The 23656-nt window shown below is 44.7% G+C and overlaps 1 protein-coding gene across 15 annotated transcripts in view; it reads right to left on the bottom strand.

Annotated features, from left to right (window-relative positions):
- TNS1 (tensin 1) overlaps window positions 1–23656 on the bottom strand; it is a 310381-nt gene that overhangs the window by 199780 nt on the left and 86945 nt on the right. For all 15 annotated transcript variants that reach the window (XM_088662779.1, XM_088662729.1, XM_088662773.1 and 12 more), the window contains exon 2: window positions 11947–12061. In XM_088662779.1, coding sequence (XP_088518905.1) covers window positions 11947–12061 — 115 coding nt within the window. The remainder of the gene's footprint in view (window positions 1–11946; window positions 12062–23656) is intronic.

Below are 23656 nucleotides of genomic sequence, written 5' to 3' on the forward strand. Positions count from 1 at the left end.
AATAGTCCTATAAGGTACTCCAGAACTTTTCTTACTTTGAAGGTTGGTGTCTGCATGTGTTGGGGCTGAAAATGAGAGAATAGATTTCCCTAAAGACATCTCCCTGCACAGCTGAGGGGAGACTTGAGTTTACAGCAGTAGTAGTAGACCAGCCATTAAAAAAAATAAATCAAAATATAGCTTAATCTTTGGTAAAGAGTCTGTTGTTTATTCATGGTACAGATAATAAGAGAGGGGACGCTTGGTTCTCTACACTATTCCTAATAAATCTTATGGCTATGTACAGTTTTAAAAAAGACTCTCTTGCTGTGTAATTCTTTCCTAGGAATATGGTTTTATATGGAGGCATTGACTTTTATTACAATGGGAATGAATATAGCTGGGTGTCAAGTCGAACTAGCACCTACTTTAACCCAGATTAAGTGCTGCACACCAGCGCAGAATTCAACCTAGATGGGGACGTGGCCCTGTCGAGGGGCAACATTTCCAGATTTATGCACTGCAAAGTCCTACCCCATTCCCCTTTCCTCCCCAGCCTACCCCTGTGAAGCCCAAAACTTTGGTATGTTGCCAGCAAAGCCTTGGGTTGGGTCAAGTTCAATCACCCCAGAGCGGTTTACATTGGCGGCTGCAGCCCTTGCCAGAAACAGCATCTGTTACTTTGATACACAAGACAGCCATTGTTCTTAGCAAGGAAAGGTTACAGGAGCAGGGGATTGCTATACAGGATATGTTACCTTTGCATTTTTAGGCCAAGATTTGAACAGTAGAGAAAACCTGGCCTAGCAGCGAGCAGAAGAGGAGTAGGAGCCAGGGCACTCAGCCCTCTCCGTCCTTCTCTTAAAAAAAAAAAAAGAGAGACTTGGGAAAAGAATGCCGCCAAGTCCAGACTTGTTAACTGTACTTTTCTGGGAAGTGGGCTATCAGTATCTGGGCTGATCTACCCCTCCCAACAGTTTTTGAATCTTATCCATGAAACTCTCTTTGTTTGTTCTGCTTAGCCTTATCTAAAGTGGATTTATTATACTTTAGTTTGCTCTGCTATGCCTCCCCAATGTTACCACATTATTGCTATAGCACAACAACAATAAACCAGAACAATTGTGTCCTATGCACTGACTGAAAATGAAGCACTGTGATTGCCCCATGCGGAATGAAAGGGACACCGGGAGGGACTCGGAAGAAACGAGATTTGCAGCAGGTAGCAAAACTTGGTAGGTAGCAGGTAGGGAAGACCCCCAAGGAAGTGAGCCTATGCTGGCAGCCTTAGCTCTGTTGTTCAGAAGAACTCACTGCTGGTTAACATCCAAGTCCAATTTAAAGTGTCAACTCTGACCTTTAAAGCCCTAAATGATTAGGGGTCAAGTTACTTGCATCCATTTGAGCCTGGCCATCTTGCAGGTGCACCACTGGGTACCATTAGGCTTGAGGGAATGCGGGAAAGGGAAGGGCTTTTTCAGCAGTGATCCCTCACCTATGGAACTCCTTCTCCCAGAAGCTATGTTTGGCTCCTTTCCAGTTTTATTTTAGGTAGGCCCTAAACATATATATGTATTTCAATCCACCTTTGGTTAGGTAGACAGTAGGGTTTAAAACATGGTTTTATTATTGCTATTGGAATGGTATCTGATGTTAGAGGCTGTCATGTTGTTATATATGCTGTTTTTGCTTTGTGCTGCTCCGTTGGTTTTTAAATTTATAAAAAAAAGTTATAACCTGTAAAGGTAAAGGTTAAGGACCCCTAACAGCGAAGTCCAGTCGCAAACGACTATGGGGTTGCGGCGCTCATCTTGCTTTACTGGCCAAAGGAGCCGACGTTTGTCCGCAGACAGTTTTTCCAGGTCATGTGGCCAGCATGACTAAGCCACTTCTGGCAAAACCAGAGCAGTGCACGGAAATGCCATTAACCTTCCTGCTGGAGTGGTACCTATTTATCTACTTGCACTTTGATGTGCTTTCGAACTGCTAGGTTGGCAGGAGCTGGGACTGAGCAACGGGAGCTCACCCCATGGCGGGGATTCGAACTGCCGACCTTCCGATCGGCAAGCCCAAGAGGTTCAGTGGTTTAGACCACAGCACCACCCCTGTCCCTCTGTAGGTGGTTTTAATTATTTTGTTACAATTTTTTTTATTGCAAGTGGGTTTGAAAGGACCTTGGTCCTGAAAGGGGCCCCATAGTCACTCAAATGAAGAAAAATATATAAAAAGTTAAAACATATCAAATATCTTTTGACAGCTTTGTTTTCAACAAAAATGTATGGATGCAATCCAAACATATGTAAATATTAAAATATCTCTTCCAGGGTTCTTGCCTTTACTTGCAAAATGAGTCTAAGGGTGGGGGACTTCAGGGTCAGGACATTGAGTGTGACAGCCAGCGAATGATTCCAGAGCAATACTTATTCACCCAAATGTCAAATCTTGACCATAGCATGCATACTTAATCTTCAAAAGCTGAACAGCCCTAGAAAGGGGCACTTCAATTCCCTGCTCTATACGCAATCTCTCTGGGTATAGGATCCTATATGAATTATCTAGTCATCCTGAGCCTTCCTACCAACCTTTTCAGCTGATCAGAAGTGGACAGAGGCCAGTGGATTCCAGTCAATTTCTTTCTCTCTCTCTCTCTCTCTCTCTCTCTCTCTCTCTCTCTCTCTCTCTCTCTCTCTCTCTCTCACACACACACACACACACACACACACACCTATCCCCACAAGAATTGAGGAATTTTCACAGAATTCCTTTGTAAAGGCTTATAGCCAAGCCCCCAGCATTCAATTTTTCTCAAATACCTCAGTTGTCAACACAACCAGCTTAATATTTCCAGGTTTCATGACAGAGTAATATGACCATCATAACTAGAATTATGCAAACCATCAAGCTTTTTTCTTCTTCTGGACTGTTATGGTCTTCAGGCCAGCATAATTCAAGGGAGTTTATTTATTTATTTTGAGAGGCATGTTAATAGGCGTATAATTCTGTTTTGATTAATAAATAGGTGCATAATTGGCCAGTTGCAACTGGAAATGAACAGGAAGGTTCACAACAGAAAGCTATTTAGTTTTAACATTTTTATACGGTCTTTCTGAAAGAGGTCACCCAAGGCAGTCCACAAATATGCCAAAACCAAATGACACCAAGACAACCCACCAGCCAAGCAGCATGCAGGATCTCAGGGCTACCCATAAAGCTGTAACACAATGCACTATGAGGACAATGAAGCCCAGAGCCCGTGCTGTAGCCTCTGCTGGTGCTGTGCACCAACCTATTGCCTAGAAAGTGCAGCAGTGCTGAAGCATGCACTACATCACTCAGAGGTGGATCTGCCAAGCACATCATCATGTGCCTGCCTACAACTGCAAGACCAGCAGTTTTTCATCAGAAGAAGGTTGCCATTGCACAATTGCTTGCAAACTACTCCAACTCAAAAAGATCAGGTTGGGGAAAAGGTGCTTAATTGAGTGAGGGCTCAGTGAATGAGATCTGGGAAAATAAAAAATTAGACACCTTAGTGCTGTGCTTGATCCTATCTGGTTTTTTCCAACTGCAAGCAGTAGGGTCGAATTTATGACTGCCATTATTAAGCATTTGCTACTATTTGTACTGCTTTGTTTTTACTGGCAATTAATTATATGTTTGCAGATTTAATTGTTGCTGCTGTATGCATTATTGGGCATCAACCCTAGTGGTTGAAGGTGCAGGATATACATTGAACAAGCAAACAAATACAATTGCGTCAAGTGCTGCCTTCTGAACTAGATGACTTTTGGGTCCTTTCCAGCCATACAATTTAGTGGAGCATGGCAATGGCGTGATAATGACTGGAACTGTGTTATGATAAGATGCAACCATGGCACCACCTCTAGCCTGGCACACAGTGTTTGGGTGGCCACTTAAAATGGCACTGCATTGCGGGTGGGGTCAGAGAGCTGTTCCATATGTCCTGTTCTTCATGCTCATCCTGAGAATCTGGCCATTATCTCCAGATTCTCCTAACTTTGGTTAGGAGCGGGAGGAGGGAACAGACCCCATTTAGCAGCTGCCAGTGGCACTGCAGAAAGAGTCAGATAAGGGCTATCCTGTTTCCACTGCAATATTATAGCTTCTCTCTTTCTCCAAGCTACCCAAGAGCCACTCAAAGGGAAGCACATTGAAAGCTTCACAGAACCTGAATTGCTGAAGAACTGCCAAGAGGTAATCCAAATTCCCAGAAGTGCCAGAGTCCTTAAAGCCAGAGGAGAAGCAGTTCCATTCCTCTCGAATTCCATTTATTCTTGTTTAATTTTAATTGTTTTTCTACAGCATTTTTAGCTGGCATAAAGCTTTACCATTCTTATCTGCAAATGGACAGTAATGGCCTCCTGGGAGTAGAGAAAAGCACTCTGGAATTACAAGCATCTGAGAACTTCTCCAGAAACACTTGTATTTGTTAATATTTTACCCAAATTAAGCTCTCATTTCTGATACAGTCCAGTCGCTTGTAATGCACCTAATGACCAAGAAATGTTTGCAAATAAAACCAGCAGCTATTAGCTCTCCAGCAGAACAGGAAGCAGCAAGTGCTGTTTCGGGTCATATGAGATGCTGACGCATAAATAGGCAAGTTACAGGAAATCGGTGTTGTTTAGCAGGCAAAATACTGGGTTTCAGCTTTTAGAAGAATTCAGTTCCTATATCCATGTTCCTAATTTAATAGCTGCACCATCAAGTGATGACTAGCATGTCTCAGTGAGTCAGCTCACATCCAAGACCACAAATGGAACTTCCATACTCTCTCAAACTATCTCAAGACACTCATCCATGGGATCCATTTATACATTCATCCACATGTTGAGAAATATGAGTGGTGCACGCTCATGTATGAGCCAATCCTTGGTGGGACAAGTCATTGCCCTTCAGCTTCCCCCTTTGTTAAATGTGAGCTCAGGTGACTTTGCTAGCAAAGGTGGAGGGTGAGCAACATTAAAGGTTGCGCAAACCAAAACAAAACAAAAGGTGGCACAGCACAGAGAAAGAGATGGGAAGGGCAAAACTTGTGCCTAGCTTCAGTAAACCATGGCTTATAAAGTCGCAAACGTACACATCAATGCGACACAAAAATAATAGGACTTCTGCGCAATCCAGTTACTTAAAAAGTGAGGCAGACTAGCCACCTTCTCCACCAGTGTTTTCAGATTGGTTGCTTCTGGAGAGTTAACAAAAGCTGGAGAAGACAACCTCTTTAAGTTTTGTGTGCCTGCTTCTGGAGCTTTCTCTTAAACTTCCAGCTGCTGGACTAAGATGGACTTCTCCTGAAAGCTCCCATCATCTTCCTCCTCCTCCTCTCCCAACTTCAGCCCTCTTCTCTGCCCCTCTGGAACAGCAGAACTGTCAGAGGCTTTATTTATCTCAGGAGGTAAAGGCTTCCTACTGCTCATGCTCAGAAAAGAAGCACAAACAGAAGCTCACAAAGTAGCAAGTGGGGACCCCTGGTGGAGCCCACTCATGCTCTCCCACATACTTCTAATTCAATCGATGTGCCACTGAAATTTTGGTTTGCAGAACAAGCCAGACTACATGTACATGCACACATGCATGGTCAGAATATACAATTTCAGCTAGACGTTCTGCAGCAAACATGCCATTAGGTTAAAACATTGAAGAGCCTTCTTTGGGGCTTCCTGTTTAGATGCAAGAAGGGCTGTGGCTGCTCCCTTCCACACTGCAGCAAGGGTAGGACGTGCAAATGCCATGCAACAGAGGGAGAGAAGCCCGAATCAGCCCAGATTTCCAAGCAAAGACTGGTGGCTTAATCAGCCCTCAGGCATTCTCTGCTGCTGCGCTTGTTTCCTGCCTGAGGGAACACAGGAAGCGGGCATTGTTGAAGTCTCAATAAGCATTTCCTCCTTGTCTGAGACATCGGAAAGAGAACTGTGCACCTGACCAGGTCCGATAAAAAGAACTTGGCTGAACATATGAACACAACTCACTGCCCAGTGACTTCCACCTGATCTGTATCAGCTGTGTCAGACTGACAGCGTGAGCTGCTGGGGTCTGCAGTGGGCCATCCTATTCCTTCCGGCACATGTGCGCTCTTCTGAGTCACATGCAAGACGGGAAGGTAATGACCTCCCATTCCTGCAGTAACCTTCTGCTCAACTTTACTCATCCTTGTTATTTGTGCAGAAAAATCCTTCCCCTCCCAGAGACCATCCTTCTACCAGCAACAAAAGCCATTCTGGCTGAGAGTGCAGGAGTACTAAACAGTTATAGAGCAATAGGAAACAATCAGAGCTACCTTTAGCTAAACCTGTAACTTGTGGTGGCTTGAATGAATGCCTCCAAGTTTTTTTCTCTTTTCCACCTTGTTGTTGTTTAGTCGTTTAGTCGTGTCCGACTCTTCGTGACCCCATGGACCAGAGCACGCCAGGCACTCCTGTCTTCCACTGCCTCCCGCAGTTTGGTCAAACTCATGTTTGTAGCTTCGAGAACACTGTCCAGCCATCTCGTCCTCTGTCGTCCCCTTCTCCTTGTGCCCTCCATCTTTCCCAACATCAGGGTCTTTTCCAGGGAGTCTTCTCTTCTCATGAAGTGGCCAAAGTATTGTAGCCTCAGCTTCAGGATCTGTCCTTCCAGTGAGCACTCGGGGCTGATTTCCTTCAGAATGGATAGGTTTGATCTTCTTGCAGTCCATGGGACTCTCAAGAGTCTCCTCCAGCACCAAAATTCAAAAGCATCAATTCCACCTTAGACTCTGGTTATTTTTTGAAGAGTTACTAAACTGAAACGCACTGCTTGCTCTGCCCTCCACAGAGACCACCAAGGGGCAGTTCACACAACCACCCTGTGTTCAAAACCTGGACAAGTTGTGGAAGTGATTCATCACAAAGTGGCAGGCCTGATTTTGCACGCTATCGCTCAGCTCACTTTCAGAAGGTTTGGAGAGGGTGCAAAGTCAAAGGCTACGCGATGGTGAACCACTCGCAAGCTGAATGCAGCATGAATGTTATGAGCCCTGTACTATATAAAAAACAGTTAAATAAATAAACAAGTTAAAACTATAAAAAGCAGACTCTTCTACTAAAGCCAAAGGGTGGCAGGGCCTCGGGTGTGAGTCAATTCTTATCCCACCTAATGTTTTAAGTTATGTGTTATGTGCAGGAGGCCTCCCAACAGAGGAGGGAACTGTTCCATCTGAAGCAGGTGGGCTATTTCCCTAAACATTTTCTCCCAAACCTTTATAATAATAAACCCCAGGTGCCCATCTCAGCTCTTTCCAAGCTTGCAGGAAAATCTCTCCTTGTCTTACTTGGTGAAAGGAAGCTTTTTATTTTTCAAAATTGACCTGGGTTGGGGGTTTGACAGAGCATGGGGAGGGGGAGGGCTTTGGTGTTAAGGAGTCGTGCCTCCAATATGAACACGGACTGCAGCTGTGAACCAAGATGCTTTACATCTTGCGTGTTTTTGCACATGGAGCAAAAACAGAGAATACAGTACATTTAGCTGGAAAGCTCCCTTTGTGGGGCGCACACAGATCCTGATTTGGGCTAAAAATCAGTCAAGAGCAGGCGCCAGAAGGTGGGGAAGGCGGGGGAGAAGAATTGTGTGCTGTCAGTGTTCACTCAATTAGCATTTCAAACATGGCAGCAACATCCTAAGCAAATATAATTAAAGTGTGCTCTGGAAGGGATGTTTATTTTAAGGGGCTACTAAATACGATGGTGTGTGTGTGTGTGTGTGTGTGTGTGTGTGTGTGTGTTTGATGAAACACAGTAGGTTAATTCACATCCCAGCTCTTTCCTAGAAAGTGCTGCCAGATCTTTAACATTCATTGCTTCTATTTTAAATCTGTGTGATGTGTTCCAACTTGTATAGTTAGCCTGGACTGTATGAGAGCCCCGGTGAAGGCTAGGGGGTATCACATACTTGTTCTTGAAAGAGTGTTAAAAACAGAAGCAGTAAATGTTAAAAGAGCTGTAGTGAATTATTAAGAGTGAGAATTAGCCTATGGCAGGGATGGGAAACTCCAGGCTCTAGGGGCAGATATGGCCCTCCAGGCCTCTCTGTCTGGCCCTTGGATCTCTCCCCAAGCCACATCTCTAGCAGGTCTTGCTTCCTGCCCAAAATGTTCTGCCTGACTAGAATGTGTCCCTGAAATTTGATAATGCCTCTTGTTTTCCTGGATGGGGGAAAGAAAGGGATATGAGAGAGAAAAGAGCTTATTATACAAAGAAAGGAGTGTGCGGAGCGTTAGGGGAGGGATAGTACCTCTGGTGGGGGACACACTGTGTTCCTTCTGGGGTAGTTTGTCCACCTTTGGTCCCCGTCCTGGACTTAACTATCACCTGTGACTCCTAGAAGCTATCAGCATGGGACAGCAGCCACACCCCAGGAAGCGTCTTCAACTGGCTGCCCCTGGGAAGGTCACTCAGGTGCTGCTAACGCAGCAAAAACAACCTGGAAGACAGCAGCTACGAGTTACCTGTCTCTGCAGCCACAGCAGGCACTGTGATTCTCCAGCAGTTTGACTTCATCCCCAGAGGGGCAGCCCATTGTCTTATGAGGCAGAAAGGTGCCAACAAAAATGCACATTCATTGCACCGCCCACTTTTACCTCTAGCTCTGCTCACCACTGGCATCTGGCCTTCAGAAGGATACCCAGAAAGGAAGGCAGCCCTCAGGATGAAATGGGTTCCCCACACCTGACATGAAATGGGTTCCCCCCCTTCCCAACAACCAACCAGGCAACCAGCATGTCCTGCCACTGCACTCCATCCTCTGCTTCTTGCCACTCACCTGCCACCTTGAACTATGCTGCTTCCTTCCCCAGCCCAACCCATGTTCCCCTGTGTTTGAAATCCAAAGAGTCCACTTCACTGCTACCACAGACAGCACTTCATCCTCTACTCCAGGGGTCATGGAAAAACTTGTTCTCCAGCAGTCCCCTAAGCATGTAAAGCCCACAAGGAGCTGCTTTTTGCAGCTCTGCTTCCATCGACAGTTGACTCACTCAGATGTTATGTTTGGGTCACAAGACTAAGAGTGGGTGCCCCCCTCTTGTACCATAAGGGCTGGTCCACATGTTACAAGGAAGCAGAACATGGGTGCGTCTTGCAATTATTTTCTGGGTGGGACTTGTGGATCTCATGCATTGCACATGAGATCGGATAGTCCCACTTCCCAAATCAAAGCACAGGTGAGGAAGGAGCATGAATCACTCGTGTTTCCTCTTTTGCCATCTTTTTTGCAATAGATAACATGGCTCTGAAGGAAATACCCTACCAGCAAACTGTGACTTTGCACGTGGATATTGTCACCACTCTCTGTACTAAGCTGCAAAACTCTCAAGGAACAGCCAGGGGTACAAACAGGCTACAAGTGCTTAAACCTGCAGCTACAGGAGTTGCCTGCAATAATTCTTTTTGGGGTCATGACTACAGAATTCCAAAGCATGTTCTTCTATCTATTGGGCATGATAAAAGCTGAAGTCACTGGCAGCAGATGAGGACCTAATACCAAATCATTATAAATGCAACACTGAAACATGAAAATCTATTACTTATGAAGGCAACCCATCACATTCTTAAGTGCTTACCCTATTTACAAAGCCCATACTCCATGTCACACCAGTTCAGCAAATCCTGGGGTTCACATGAACACATGGCACATGTGTGGGCTAGCAAAGGGGTTAGGGATCTTTTCAAAATATGTTAGAGGTCACACAGAGCACCCAGATGAGTAAATGCTTTGTGAATTGTGGTGTTATAGTAAAATCCATAGGTATCAGGGAAGCCCATATTTCTATACATTTTGCTAAAGATCGCACTCCTTCCTCTTCAAAAGTGTCCAAGTCTGGTCTAGACATTACATCTACCACATGTTTAAGCCCACTGTGTGTTGTTTATGTTCATTTTTAATTCCTACCATGTGCAGCTAGCATGCTGGATCACTTCCACCTCAGAAACCCATTTCCCACATTCCGTGATTGCTTGGCATGGCAAAGTTTTCCTATGGGGTTCAGAAAGTTCATATGGGAGAAACATCATGGAGGGGGTGTTTCCAGGACTAAAATGAAACTGTGAATCTCCCTTGTTATATTTGCTACTGGATGCTGCATGTTGTTTAAGTAATCTTGTTATATTTATAGTATTGAAATGTGGGGGTTTTGTATGTTATTGTATTTTTGTTTTGCTATGTTATTATGAAATTGTCACTATGGTATTGTATTGTTTTGTTATGTTATTAGGAAATTGTTACTGTTATAATTTTTGCTATGTTATTATGGAAATGTTTTTATAGTGTTCATTTGAAATGCAACTCTGTTTCTTTGTTGCAGGCTGCTAAGTACAGAGGGGTTTTTTGTGGAAAAGTGGCAAACAAATAAAATGAAAGAATGAACGAATGAATGAACTACTGAGTCTCATCATGTATCCATCCAATCAATTGGTGTAAGTGCCAAAGCTCCTGAATGTCTGTAGATGATTCTGGACCCATTTTTCTACAGTTGTGCTTGTGCTGTTCACAGACCTGATAGCATATGGTCCCCCGGACTGTGCTTTTAGATTCCTAGTTGTGCCTTTCAGGTTAATTTGCCAATTACCAGAAGTGAATTATGCACCACATTCACACCATATCCAAACCTTCCTGGTAAGGAAATTGAATGGAGTGCTATGAAAGTCACCAACATACCCCTTCTGGCACCTTTCCTGCCACAACTGAATGCAGGTAATTAACTGCACCAAGCAATGATTCCATTTCATTCACACAAAGCTACCATGGAATGAAAAGGTAGTACAGTAGATGCTAAGTGTGACATCCTGTGGCCAACTGCAAAACTACAGTCACTGAAATACCATTGAGAAGACCTAGGAAGTCTTGGCAACACCATGAAGCGTTATGGTAAACAGCATCTGCATCATTTCACCTCTGCTCCCGCCTCCCTGCTGGCTTCCAAATGACCCACAGGGGCTACAAAATGACTATTTACTTCACAATCACCCCGTGTAAACTTACTGCAGTATTGCCATATGGACGCAGGACACTTATAGTGTTTAGCCACATAGTGAATTTCAGCGTGCCTATGCTCTCCCATATATCTATGAGTGTCTACTCTGTTGCATGGTCAGATACAGACAGAATGTGTAACTGACATGGTTACATGCACATGGTAGTAAGTTAGAAGCTCATCATTGATTGAACAGTCATCTGTAGACATCTATTGGAGCTCTAGAACTTCCACATGGTCCCTCCTCCCCACACTTCTAAAATGGGGAGAAGAAGAAGAAGAAGAAGAAGAAGAAGAAGAAGAAGAAGAAGAAGAAGAAGAAGAAGAAGAAGAAGAAGAGGAGGAGGAGGAGGAGGAGGAGGAGGAGGAGGAGGAGGAGGAGGAGGAGGAGGAGGAGGAGGAGGAGTTTGGATTTGATATCCCGCTTTATCACTACCTGAAGGAGTCTCAAAGCGGCTAACAATCTCCTTTCCCCTCCTCCCCCACAACAGACACCCTGTGAGGTGGGTGGGGCTGAGAGACTTCAGAGAAGTGTGACTAGCCCAAGGTCACCCAGCAGCTGCATGTGGAGGAGCGGAGACACGAACCCGGTTCCCCAGATTACAAGTCTACTGCTCTTAACCACTACACCACACTGGCTCTCACACTGGCACTGCTCCTTGCTATAGCTTAAAATTTATCTCTCTATCTCAGATTTATATCCCACCTTTTTCCCAGGAAGCATGGACCCAGATCTAGATGTGCTTCATTTCAGCAAGGTGGTAACCTCACCTGTGTTCAGACTATACTCTTGGACACTGCTTCTTCATTTGGCTGAGCATGGCAAAGATTGTCCAGGGTGCTACATATTTTGGCCAGTGCCGTTATACAGTTTGTTCACCAAACTGAATCAGCTCTCCTTCCCCACCCAACAAATTAGCCATATTTCCCATTCCAACCTTTCCACACCCAGCCTCACTCACCTCGGCAGGTGCTACCCTCCCGGGTAATAGCCTGACGACATATCCCACATGGTTTCACTTTCTTGAAGCTCTTCACTTTGAAGGTGTGGGTTGCGGATGCTTCAAGGTCCTCAGGCTGCAGGGAGGAAAGGAAAGAGCAACAGCACTGTTAAAAGAAGTAAAAGAGTTCTCCATTTCGAAACCAGTGAATGGATTAAGAAATTACTATGCAGAGTTTGTGGAGTCCCTACTTTTATCACCAAGGAGAGCCCATCCACCTCATCTAATGCATGTTGTCATTCTTGCAGCAACTACCCAAGCAGTAACAAAATCTCTCCAGAGAAAGCAAAGCAGTTCTGCCAAGATACTAGTGAAAGACCTACATTGGCTTCCAGTATGTTTCCGAGCACAATTCAAAGTGTTGGTGCTGACCTTTAAAGCCCTAAATTGCCTCGGTCCTGTATACCTGAAGGAGCGTCTCCACCCGCATCGTTCAACCCGGACACTGAGGTCCAGCGGTGAGGGCCTTCTGGAGGTACCCTCACTGTGAGATGCCAAGTTACAGGGAACGAGGCAGAGGGCCTTCTCAGTAGTGGCACCCACCCTGTGGAATGTCCTCCCATCAGATGTCAAAGAAATAAACTACAGTGGTACCTCTAGTTACGAATTTAATGTGTTCCGAACACACATTTGTAAGTAGAAAATCGAATCCCATAGGAATGCATTGGGAGAAAAAATTCGTAAGTCGAAGCAACCCTATCTAAAAATTCATAAGTAGAAAAAATCCTATCTAAACCGCATCCAAGATGGCGGACAGAGCTCCATTCGTAAGTAGAAACATTCGTAAGTAGAGTTATTCATAAGTAGAGGTACCACTGTATATGACATTTAGAAGACATCTGAAAGCAGACCTGTTTAGGGAAGTTTTTTAATGACTGATGTTTTAATGTATTTTTAACCTTCTGTTGGAAGCCGCCAAGAGTGGCTGGAGAAACCTAAGCCCAGAGGGGGAGTAATGAAGCCAATATGGCAGCTCCTTGATAATAAAGGGAATTCTCCACATGTCCAGGGACAAACTCCTTTCTGCCAGCCAGGAAATCCACAGAATTACAGTTCTAGCAACTGGATGACATGGGAGATCTAAACAGCACGTCACACATCTCATTTTGCACAAAGAAACACACTGTCCACACATGAAGGAAACAAGCAAAGGACCCCAAGTGTGTAATGATAGTTTTTACCCTATGTGTGAGGCCCAATAAACATTTTCATCCCCTAACTACCACATTGGCCCAAATATAAGCCACACTTTTTTTTTTTCAAATTCCGACCGTGAAATGTTAAAGTGTGGCTTATAATCGCAACCTTACAAAAATTGGCTTTTTGATCGGCTGTGAGGTGGCGCGCTGTTGCGGGGAGCCATTCAGCTGGTCTGCGGCAGCGGCGTTGTTGGAGCTTGGCTGCAGTGCTCAGGACCACACGGGTTCTGGGCATGCCGCAGAAGCCTATCACCTGTGAGGCGGCATTCCCCCAATCTGAGCAGAGGCTGCTGCCCACGCAAGGTTTCTCCTACGCGGCAGCGGTGTCCTACACACTGCAATCACGGATCAGCTGTGAGGCGGTTCCTTTATAGCTGGGCAGCGAGCGTCTTCCAGTTACTGTACTAGGATGACAGTGTGGGCTTCGGTGGTGAGAGTGTGCTTGTTTGGGACAGGTGCTTGTTTTGGGGGGTTTAATAGTACAGTGGTACCTCGGGTTACAGACACTTCAGTTTACAGACTCTGCTAACCCAGAAATAGTACCTCGGGTTAAGAACTTTGCTTCAGGATGAGAACAGAAATCGCGCGGCGGAGGCCCCTTTAGCTAAAGTGGTACCTCAGGTTAAGAACAGTTTCAGGTTAAGAACAGACCTCCAGAATGAATTAAGTTCTTAACCCGAGGTACCACTGTATTTTTATTAAGAATTTCAACAAAAGTAACAAAATTTATAATTAAAAAAAACCAGACAGTAACAAATGCAGTAACATCCATAAACAAAGAAAGTTATACGTAAAGCATTATCAAATCTATAAAATGGGATTCTCCGAATCCCATGACTTCCCTCTCCCCCCCCTTCCTTAGTTTTCTTTTTCAACTGCATATCATTTCTACTCCAAATTATTTTTCTACCTCAAATGGGATGGGTGCTTGTTGACCCCCTTTTGATTCCCCCCCACCCTCCCTGGGCAAGCCTTGTGTGTGTGTGTTCCTTGTTGTGTGGTTGCGCTTCATAGGGCGATTGCCTTTCGGAATTCTCCCCCCCCCCTCCAATTTTAAGGGAGTGGCTTATATTCTGGTGCGGCTTATATTTGGGCCAATACAGTCCTTTTTGCATTTTGCACTCTTGAGCTCAATATTTTTTTTTAAAAAAAAATGACACTATGAATTTGTGTTTTATATCTGGGAGTGCAAAATGTGACATATGGAACAGCTCCAAGCAGCCAGCCGGTTTTGAAACATTATGCCATGTAATGTTTCGCTGCTCTTTGGTTTTATTGAAGGCTTTTAATTATCATGTCTTCTTATGGTTCGATGTATGCTGCTCTGGGTACTTCAGCTGAATGGCTACTCATAAATATCATTCAAAATCAAATAAATGAGATAGTTTTTAAGGGCTTCTAGGATCCAACATCAGCAAGCACCAGCCAATGTATAAAGCATATCCTTAAACTGGAGCAAAACTGCTTCCCTGTGATTGGAGAAAAGCTGGGGGGAGGGCAAACTAGATGGGGTGAGGTGGCTGATCCTTCACATGCCTCCCCCTTCACGAATAAAATGCAGGTGAGACTAATGCTAACATCAAAAGGGGCACACAAGTGTGGGGAGCCAATTGCTCCCTCCTACCTACACACCCTCTCACACTCTACTGCTCAGGCATTTTTCTCCCAGTCCAGCTTCAGCACTTGAAAAGGGACACATTGGGGAGAGAAGCACTCAAAGCCACAGGGTGAGGAGAGGTATAGTAGGGGAAGGTTCAACTCCCTTCACCCATTACGTGTCACATTTTATTGTGAAAAACCGGATCCGTCCCCATATGTGAATAGGGAAGGTACATGGATCTCCCTCCTGCATCAACTTTGGGCTCCTCCAGACAAGCTGCTCATTGAGCATTCATCCCGATTTGTTTTCCACTTTGTCCTGTCTTTCTTGAGCATTCGTTCTGTTTTTGCTTGTATGAAGGTTACACATCTTCCCATTTGTTGTTTATTCAACCCACACTTCCCAGTGCATTTGCCCATCGCTTTCCAAACCGCGAAATGTCTGTTTTAAAAAATAAATAAATATGTGTTTGCTGCACCATTGCGCAAACCTAAATTTTTCACATGTGCTTGAATTTCCGCTGCAAAATTCTGATCCCCTGGAGGCAGCCTTTGGTTCTTAGACCACATCTGCACCACATGTTTAAAGCACTATTATACCACTTTAACAAATAATTCTGGGAAGTGTAGTTTGTTAAGGATATGGAGAGCTGTTAAGAGACACCTATTTCCTTCACTGGGATACAATCCTGAAAGTTCCCTGGGAATAGGGATTGATTGGTAAACCATTCAGGTATCTGTACCTCTGTTAAGGGAACAGCGGTTTCCTACAACTCTCAGTACCCTCAACAAACTACAGTTCCCAAGATTCTTCGGGGAAAGCAGTGACTGTTAAAGTAGTATTACACTGTTTTAAATGTGTAGTGCAGATGGGGCCTCAGACTAAGGATTATTACTTTAAAGGTTCATTTCTTCACTGCACCACTGGGTGCCAGTCTCTGTTGCTAATCCACCAGCAAAGCAAATTCTGGGTCAGATGTTGGCTCAAACATCCTAGGGACAGCGACTGAAGGAAGAACCCTGCTAGCTTTTATTTCAGACACTTAGGTTGCAGCAACATTCTACCTACTGGCAAGTAGGCTCTGGGATACTCTAAAAGCATCTGTCAGACAGCGAGCCATTTTAGTGAGATGCCTGGATATAGTTAGAAGTGAAGCAATGCAGGGGGAGGGGGAAGAAGAGGGGGAAATTCTTGTGTGGATTTCTCCAAGCTCAAATTAATTTGCCAACATTCACATTTATATTTTCCTAGCTTTTCTCACCATGATGCTACTTGAATTAAGGACTGTACAAACTGTATTTCATTTGTGGAGGGTTTTTTTTGTTTGTTTTTTGAGGGGGAGTATGTGCGAGTCACATTTTTTAAGAGGGAAAAAAATGAAAGAGTAAATATTTAACATGCATATAAATTTTGAAATGTTTTGAAATTTTGAAAAAAATTGAAAAATTCATCTGCGCAAAATTTCAACCCTACCTACAATGGCACAAGGTAAAGGTGGGAAATCCCACTGTGTGTATTAAGAGGGAAAGGGTGCACAGACATCCCATCAGCTCCGTTGCTATTTGGATATCATCCAGACTTCCATGTGCACTGAACACACATCTAGATGCACAATCCCATCTGTATCATATCCCAGTTGTCCTACTGAACTGGTTAGGCACAACTTTTAATGTGAATAGTAGTAGTGCCCATCTGCATCTAGGGGGCACACCTGTTATGTGTGACTAGCTGCCTGCAATGGCTGGTGGACTGAGGCTCCGGTCAGCTACTCTCGATTCAGCCAAAGCATGAGGCTTTGTTTCTATACTTCAGAGACAAAAGCAAACTAATTGTAGAGCTGGGTGGGCCCGCGTGTAAAGACCACGTTGGCTCAAAGAGACCAGCCCTTCCTTCCACAAAAGAACACGAAGTCCCTTCTTTCCTCCTAACCACAGGTTTCCAAACGATGCTGTGGAAGAGCTACCACAAATGGAAAACAAATGTAGCCAAGGGTATATCTGGGCAAGTGTCTGCTAAAGGAATTGTTATGAAAATTTACTTTTTGTGTCTTGTCAGAAAAGACTTCAATACAGTACATGCATCTCAGATGCTGAAAGATCTGACTCGCAGTCTCAGCCAGGCAGAACCCCCTTGGTAGTGTTGCCTGATATGGAAGTTTCACAGGCACACCCAAATATAGTTTCACAGCATCTGTACCATGATCCTTTAGTAGCCAAGTGCTGCAAATGGCCATAGCTCAGTGGCAGAGCTTTGCACACACAGAAAGAGCCAAGATTCAATCTGCAGCATCTTTGGGCAGGGCTGTGACAGACCCCCCCCCCTGAAATCCCAGAGACGTGTTGCCCATGGGTGTATCTGGGGGGGCAGGGGGGCAACTGCCCCCGATCATTGAAAAGCAATAGAAATACTTAACTGACCAATCATGTCTGTTCTGCGCCCCCCCCCCCAAAAAAATCCTGGCTATGCCCATGCTGCTGCCTGTCAGTGTAGGCAGTAAGGAGCTAACTGGACCACAGTCCTGGCTCTGAATAATTTCAAGATGAAGGGGTATATTGGTCTCACCACACCCACACCAAATCCCACCACTCACAAGCCATTTACTTCTTGTCTCTTCCCCACAAGAGGCCATGGGTAGGGTAGCCAGTTTAATTCTCTCCCGGACATAGAGATGGAGAGCCTGCCTCCTCTCAGGCTCCAAGGTTATGGAAGGAAGAGGGGCCGTCATGCTGAGGCAGCATCCTTCTGTGACGGGATGGAAAGGAAATCAATCCCCAGTTCCCTCCATCACCCACCCTCAAGGGAATTGGGAACACCTGAGGTAAAACTACCGGTATTAGGGCACCAGCTGTCTCCTTCCAGTGTCCTCTCCTACCTTCCTCCAGCTTCAGAAGGCTGAGCTGCCCTCTGCTTGGCAGCAAACCCTTTTAACGTCCAGCAATCCAACGCTACATGCCCATTTCCTCCTTTGACAGACTTGGACCATTCTTGGGTGAACGTTCCCTGGGCCCTTTGGAAAGCTGGAAGGGCGAATGCTGGTTGATTCAATGCCACAGAGAGCAAGAACCTCAGTGACGCAATGCATCATCCTGCACAGAGAAGTTATAGCTCATCCTTCCCCAACCTGCTGCCTTCTAGAATGCTTTGGAATGCAACTCCCATCATCCCTAACATCACACATGCTAGTTTGGGCTGTGGCCCCAAATGAAAGGTTGGGGAAGGGTGCTCTAGTTAAGTTTTAAAACCCCATCAATATTTATTCTTTGGGAAATACTTCTAGTCTGAAAAACGTTTTGGGGTCTTGGCTGTGTCTAATCTCATAATAAATCAATGGCAGAGGTGAGTTTCTAGACCAAAGTCCAGCTTCATTCATTGAACTGCACTAATCCTCGTCACCCCACACTTGTTTAGCTCCCTGGACTACCAGAACAGATGGGAACCATTAACACACTTCCTCTTTCAAGTACCCCCTCAAGCAGTCCTTTCCCCAGTGTACCAACCCGGAGAACTCTGCACATCAAAAGTTCTTCTGATGCTGGTCTGCTTTGACTGTCGCACACCCAAGCTCATTCTCCATACAGGCCAAGTTACAGATTTTTGTAGGCTCCTACAAAATTGCATATTTATGGTAGCACCCGCCCTGTGCCACGCTCATTTATGTCGGTGATTTCAGAGTTCTTAACTTGGACTTCTCCCACAATCGATAATTTTGAAGTGAATCACCACTTCACTCCGGAGGCACTTCTTTGGAAGAGCAGGAGAAATACATCCTTTTAAACTGCTTTTTGATCATCCTGAGTATGTGAACACAAAGGGAGGAGGCTTAAATTGCATTAAATATGTTCAATTCATCTAGCGCTTTGATTATGCTAAGTGATAAAGTAAAACTACACACCAATTTTCTCTGCATCGTTCAAGCTTTAATAAAACCTCAAGGGGTGGGGGGAGGTTGTGCATCCAACACTTTCCACTATCAATGCTAAATCTCAGTCCAAATCTCCCTGCTAAAAGAAAGTTACGGTACTTGAACATGAGTTCCCTCTACTCAGATGACCTCCTTTCCTTCCTTCCCCAACCAACTCTCACTCTCAGCCTCAAGGGAGAGTTGAGTGGGGGAGGGATGGCTGTTTATTTAATTTGCACATGAAGAATGAAGTATTGTCAGGCTGATAAACTCTATGTCTGGATACCAGACTGCAGATACATTCCCCCTTTCAGAAGTGTCTCTCTTTCTCTCCCTCCCTCTCTTTCCATCTCTCTTACAACACTGCTGCTTCCACCAGATGCTGCCACTACTCTTTACTACTATTACCACTTCTGCTGGTGCTATTTTAATGTTTAATGTGTTTTTATTTATATTTTAAGAAAAAGAAAAACTATTCAAAAACACCCAGCACTGAACAAAGAGCTACACAGCATGGGACTTGCATAGGGTTAGAAGGCTAAAACTTGGAGACTGGAGTCATAGGTTTAAAACCAACAAGGAAGCAGCAGAGGAAGCAGCCACAACTTTTGCTGAAATACTCCAGGCCTTTTCTTCTGCCCCCTCACCTCACCCTATTGAAGCATTGCAAGACTCCTGGTATTTTGCACAGCAAGCAGGGGAAGGGTAGAGAGAATGGGCAAAAGGACCAGGTAGATACCAATGGGACCACTGAAGGCTGATCTATTAGGATAAATCAAGTACTGCCCCACTAATCTCAGTCTGTCCAAGCAAGCTCCCACTTGCCTACCTTCTTACTTATGACCAGTCCAGGAAGTGGCACAATCAGCTTCCTCAGAGGATAGAGACTAAACTAGAATTACGGTAGTCATCTCTGCATGTCCTTAGCTCTGGCTCTAACCTACTGTTGGTTATCCTGCCTTCCTCTCCACCAAACCCAATGGGATTCCCAATGGGCACAAGCACTAATATATAGAGTGATCTCATTAAGCACTGGGTGGAAGGAACATTGAATGATAAAGGTCACAGGTAATGAGCCATCAGCAGGCACCATAGTACATTTTTTTCTGTCAGAGAGTGGCTGGGAGGTCATGTGGTCTCTGGGCAATCAGAAAGTACAACCAGGTGACTGAGCTGTCCCTCATAAGGAAAGATGGAGACATTTCATATGAAATGTAACTTTTGACTTAATTCAGTTACCTGTGGAAGATGTCTTCTGGAGTCTGCCTTAATATTGCTTTCCTTGAGTTACGTAGTAACTGAACAAGGGTGTCTACTTGCATTACATATGGGGAAGGTTCTGGGGACTTAATTCAGATTATGCCCTTGCATAATCATAATGCATATCAGATGTGCACATCTGATACTGAGGGGAAATTTTCCATGCAGCAACTACTGTGGTGAGGCCATTTGGCTGGAACCACTAGGACCTCCCCTGATAAAAGACTTAGCTTGAACTACAGTGGAACCTCGGTTTATGAACACCTCGGTTTACGAATTTTCGGTTTACGAACGGCGCGGGCCCATCTGGAACGGATTAATTCACTTTCCATTACTTTCAATGGGAAAGTTTGCTTCAGTTTATGAACGCTTCAGTTTATGAACAGACTTCCGGAACCAATTACACCCATGCTTCGGGTTAAGTACGCTTCAGGTTGAGTATTCCACGGACCCGTCTGGAACGGATTAATCCTCTTTCCATTACTTTCAATGGGAAATTTCGCTTCAGTTTATGAACGCTTCAGTTTATGAAAAGACTTCCGGAACCAATTGTGTTCATAAACTGAGGTACCACTGTACTGTATCCTTCTCTGATTCCTTGCAATAACACCAGGCTCATTGATCAGAACAAAACCAAAATAAGCACCTAACTCCAGGCCACGTGCAAAGTGTCAGCTGCACTGAGCTTCTCAGAAGCAGGGACCATCATGTCATGTTTTCTCACATCCCACTAGAAGCAGCTACTGTGAAGCTACTGTGGAGGACCATGCACAACATAAGAATGTTGCATCAAAGTCACACATTACGAGGAAATAGGGGAGAACATGACTTTCAGCAGCCATCTCATGCCTGCTGTCATATGTAGCTTGGCCCAGAACTAAAAGTGATAGGTGTCTTGTTTTCAAGGATGCCTTATTTTAGAAGGGCTGCTTCTCCAGAGCCTGTGGGAGGGTAGGAATAGCAGTGGTGATTCCCAGAGGCAGCCCTTCCAGATTGCCTAGTCTAGCCATCAGCAGTGCGACAATGAAGCAATTCCATTTGCTAAATTTGGCCAGAGAGCAGCCGGTCAGCAGGCAGAAATAGTGCAGCCTTTCTTTCCTCTGTTCAGAACTAATCACACGTGGCCATAAGCAACGTCTCTCCCATTGAGAGATGGGCAGGTCCATAGCTGCCAAGTTATCCCCCTTTTTAAGGGACTTCCCCTTATGCTCAATAGGCTTCCTCGTGAGAAAAGGGAAAACTTGGCAGCTATGGGCAGGTCAGTCTATCACCAGACTGTGTCAGTTTTGCATGCTTTCAATCATAGCTCACTTCTGTTTTCCATCTCTTTTTGAAAAACACGGCAAAAAACTTCATCTAAATTGCACCTATTATGCATTTTTGTATGCATTTTTCTTCAAGGCACACATTTGTATATGCATTTTGTTGTGCTTTTTGGTTTTTTTAGCTGAGAAGTGCACTGCAAAATCCAAAGACCAAGTGCAGATACCACAACTTAGCTCTGAGATGGTGCAGATTAGACCAATTTACTTAAAAATGTGGACCAAATGGCATTCCTATACTTCAAGAATCCGAAACCTCTCAATATACCCAACAACAGTTCCTCATCCAAAGCCATTGCAACTCCATGGAGAAGTTGTGGGGAGGAGACTTAATTTCTGCTCTCACAACTTCTTCTTTTTTGTTTTTAATAATAATGATAACGGTAAAAGATTAGATCTGGGAGCACTGCTGGGAATGACAAAAGAAAACAAGGAAGGTAAGAGGAGACCTGGGCTCCCTTCCTTCCTTCCTTCCCACCAAACATTTAGAATAAGATTATGTTGCTGCATTATCAGTCAGCAGACAGTCGAACTGACTGGAGTCTGACCCCATACATAAAGGATGAAGGAGGCACCGTTGTTTTCTTATGCCACAAACCTGGATGTTTTATTATACAGGTCCCACGACAGTCCGGCCTACAGGCTTCCCACACCCCAGCCCCCTAAATGGCTTTGGGGCCTTTTATATTTGATGGTCCCCATGGAGAAATTAGGGCACTGTTGCCGAGTTAAAGACAATCGGGCCAGTCTGCTCCCCCTCCCCTGCCCGCCTCATCGCTCCACACCTCATGCCTTAACGATACCCAGCTGTTTGCACAAGCTGGGCTGGCAAGGAAGTTCCCAGACCTTGACCCTCAACCTCCTCGGTTCATGTTGGCTCCAAAGGGGCTGTGGCAGAAAAAAGCCCCCTCTCTTTCCCCAATTCCCTCCCCCTCCCCCTGCCAGGGGAAGCCAGGTCACATGAGCCTCATGGGGTTGCAAGGGGGCAGCCGGTGGCGAAGGAAGGATTCAGAGATACATAGGGGAGGGGAGATTAAACTTGGACTTTTTCCCAAATATGAAGTTGTCAGTGTAAAACTAAATCTCCCCTCTTCCATGGTGACTCAAGACCTAATTAGATTAGCATCTTTGTTGAGCAGCACTCAGGCACTCAATGAGGCCACTGCATGGCTCTTGAGAGGAAACAGTGCAGCTGCTTCAGACAAGGGGATGTTTTGCTTGGGGATGCAAACATTATTTAGGGTGTCGCGAACACATCATCATCTGCATTTCCCCCACCCTGCCCCAACCCCCTGCTTTTAGAAAATAAAATAAAATAAAATAACCCACCTCAAGAAAACCCACATCTACTGTCGTTTCTTAATGTGTCTCAGAAATACAGAGACGGTCACAAAAATGTGAATTGAAATTGTGCACGTGTGCAAAAATGTGTAAATAAATATAGACACATAAAGAAAGGACTGTATTGAGTCATCAAGCGAGTTAAGCAGAGGTTTCCAAGCGCCGTTATTGTGAGCCTCCCTAAGTCAAGAAAAGAATCCTCAGCAAATGGAAACAAGGCCTTTTAGTGGGCCACTCGCCTGACAGCGTTCTCCCTCAGAACAGAAATGGCTGAAAAGCCCACACAGACACACACGTACACAGCACTGCTAAGAAAGAAGGCATGAGAAAAAAAAAGACAGAGGAAAAAAGATGATCTGTACTCTCTCCCAAAACTAAATTTCACACGCACAGCCTTCTGGGTGTAAGAGGTACATCTGGAACTTTGCCTTTTGGCCACATAATGACAAATGCTGGGTGTGATGAAGGGATCCTTCAACTCCCAAACAGTCTCAGTCCCCACATCCATAAGGACTATGGAAGCTGCTCTCAGTCAGATGATGGAAGAGGGCAGATATTCTAAAATGGATGCTGTCTACCTGAGGAACCTGGGAGATTCTTCCACCTTGACTTTGAAAGGGACCAAAAGGTAATCTAATTCAATATCCTGCAAGAAGGACAGAGCTGTGTGGTAATGACCTGATCCAGCACTTTACCTGAGTGCCCTAATTCCGAAGAAGGGTTGTGACTTAAGTGAATTCATTCTATATAATGATATACTGTAATGGAAGATGGCCAGGGTAATGTTCAAACAAAATTAGTTAAACTACTGAGGTATAGCATGAGCCTTAAAAGGGATGAGAGCTATTCAGTTTAAGAGAAGCTTAGAGTGGGAAAAGGAGCTGGTTGCACTCTAGATGTGCTACATGACAAATAAATGTGCAAAAGTGGATGTCATTAATCATTGTATTTGCCTTTTATGCTGCAGTTTTTTCTGCCAACAAAATGGGTTAAAGGACCATGTTCCAGTTCCTCCACTACTGGATAAAGCAGTGTTAGCTAAATGAAA

The sequence above is a fragment of the Zootoca vivipara genome, chromosome 1 (genome assembly GCF_965207765.1).
Source record: "Zootoca vivipara chromosome 1, rZooViv2.hap1.1, whole genome shotgun sequence".
Lineage (NCBI taxonomy): Eukaryota > Metazoa > Chordata > Lepidosauria > Squamata > Lacertidae > Zootoca > Zootoca vivipara.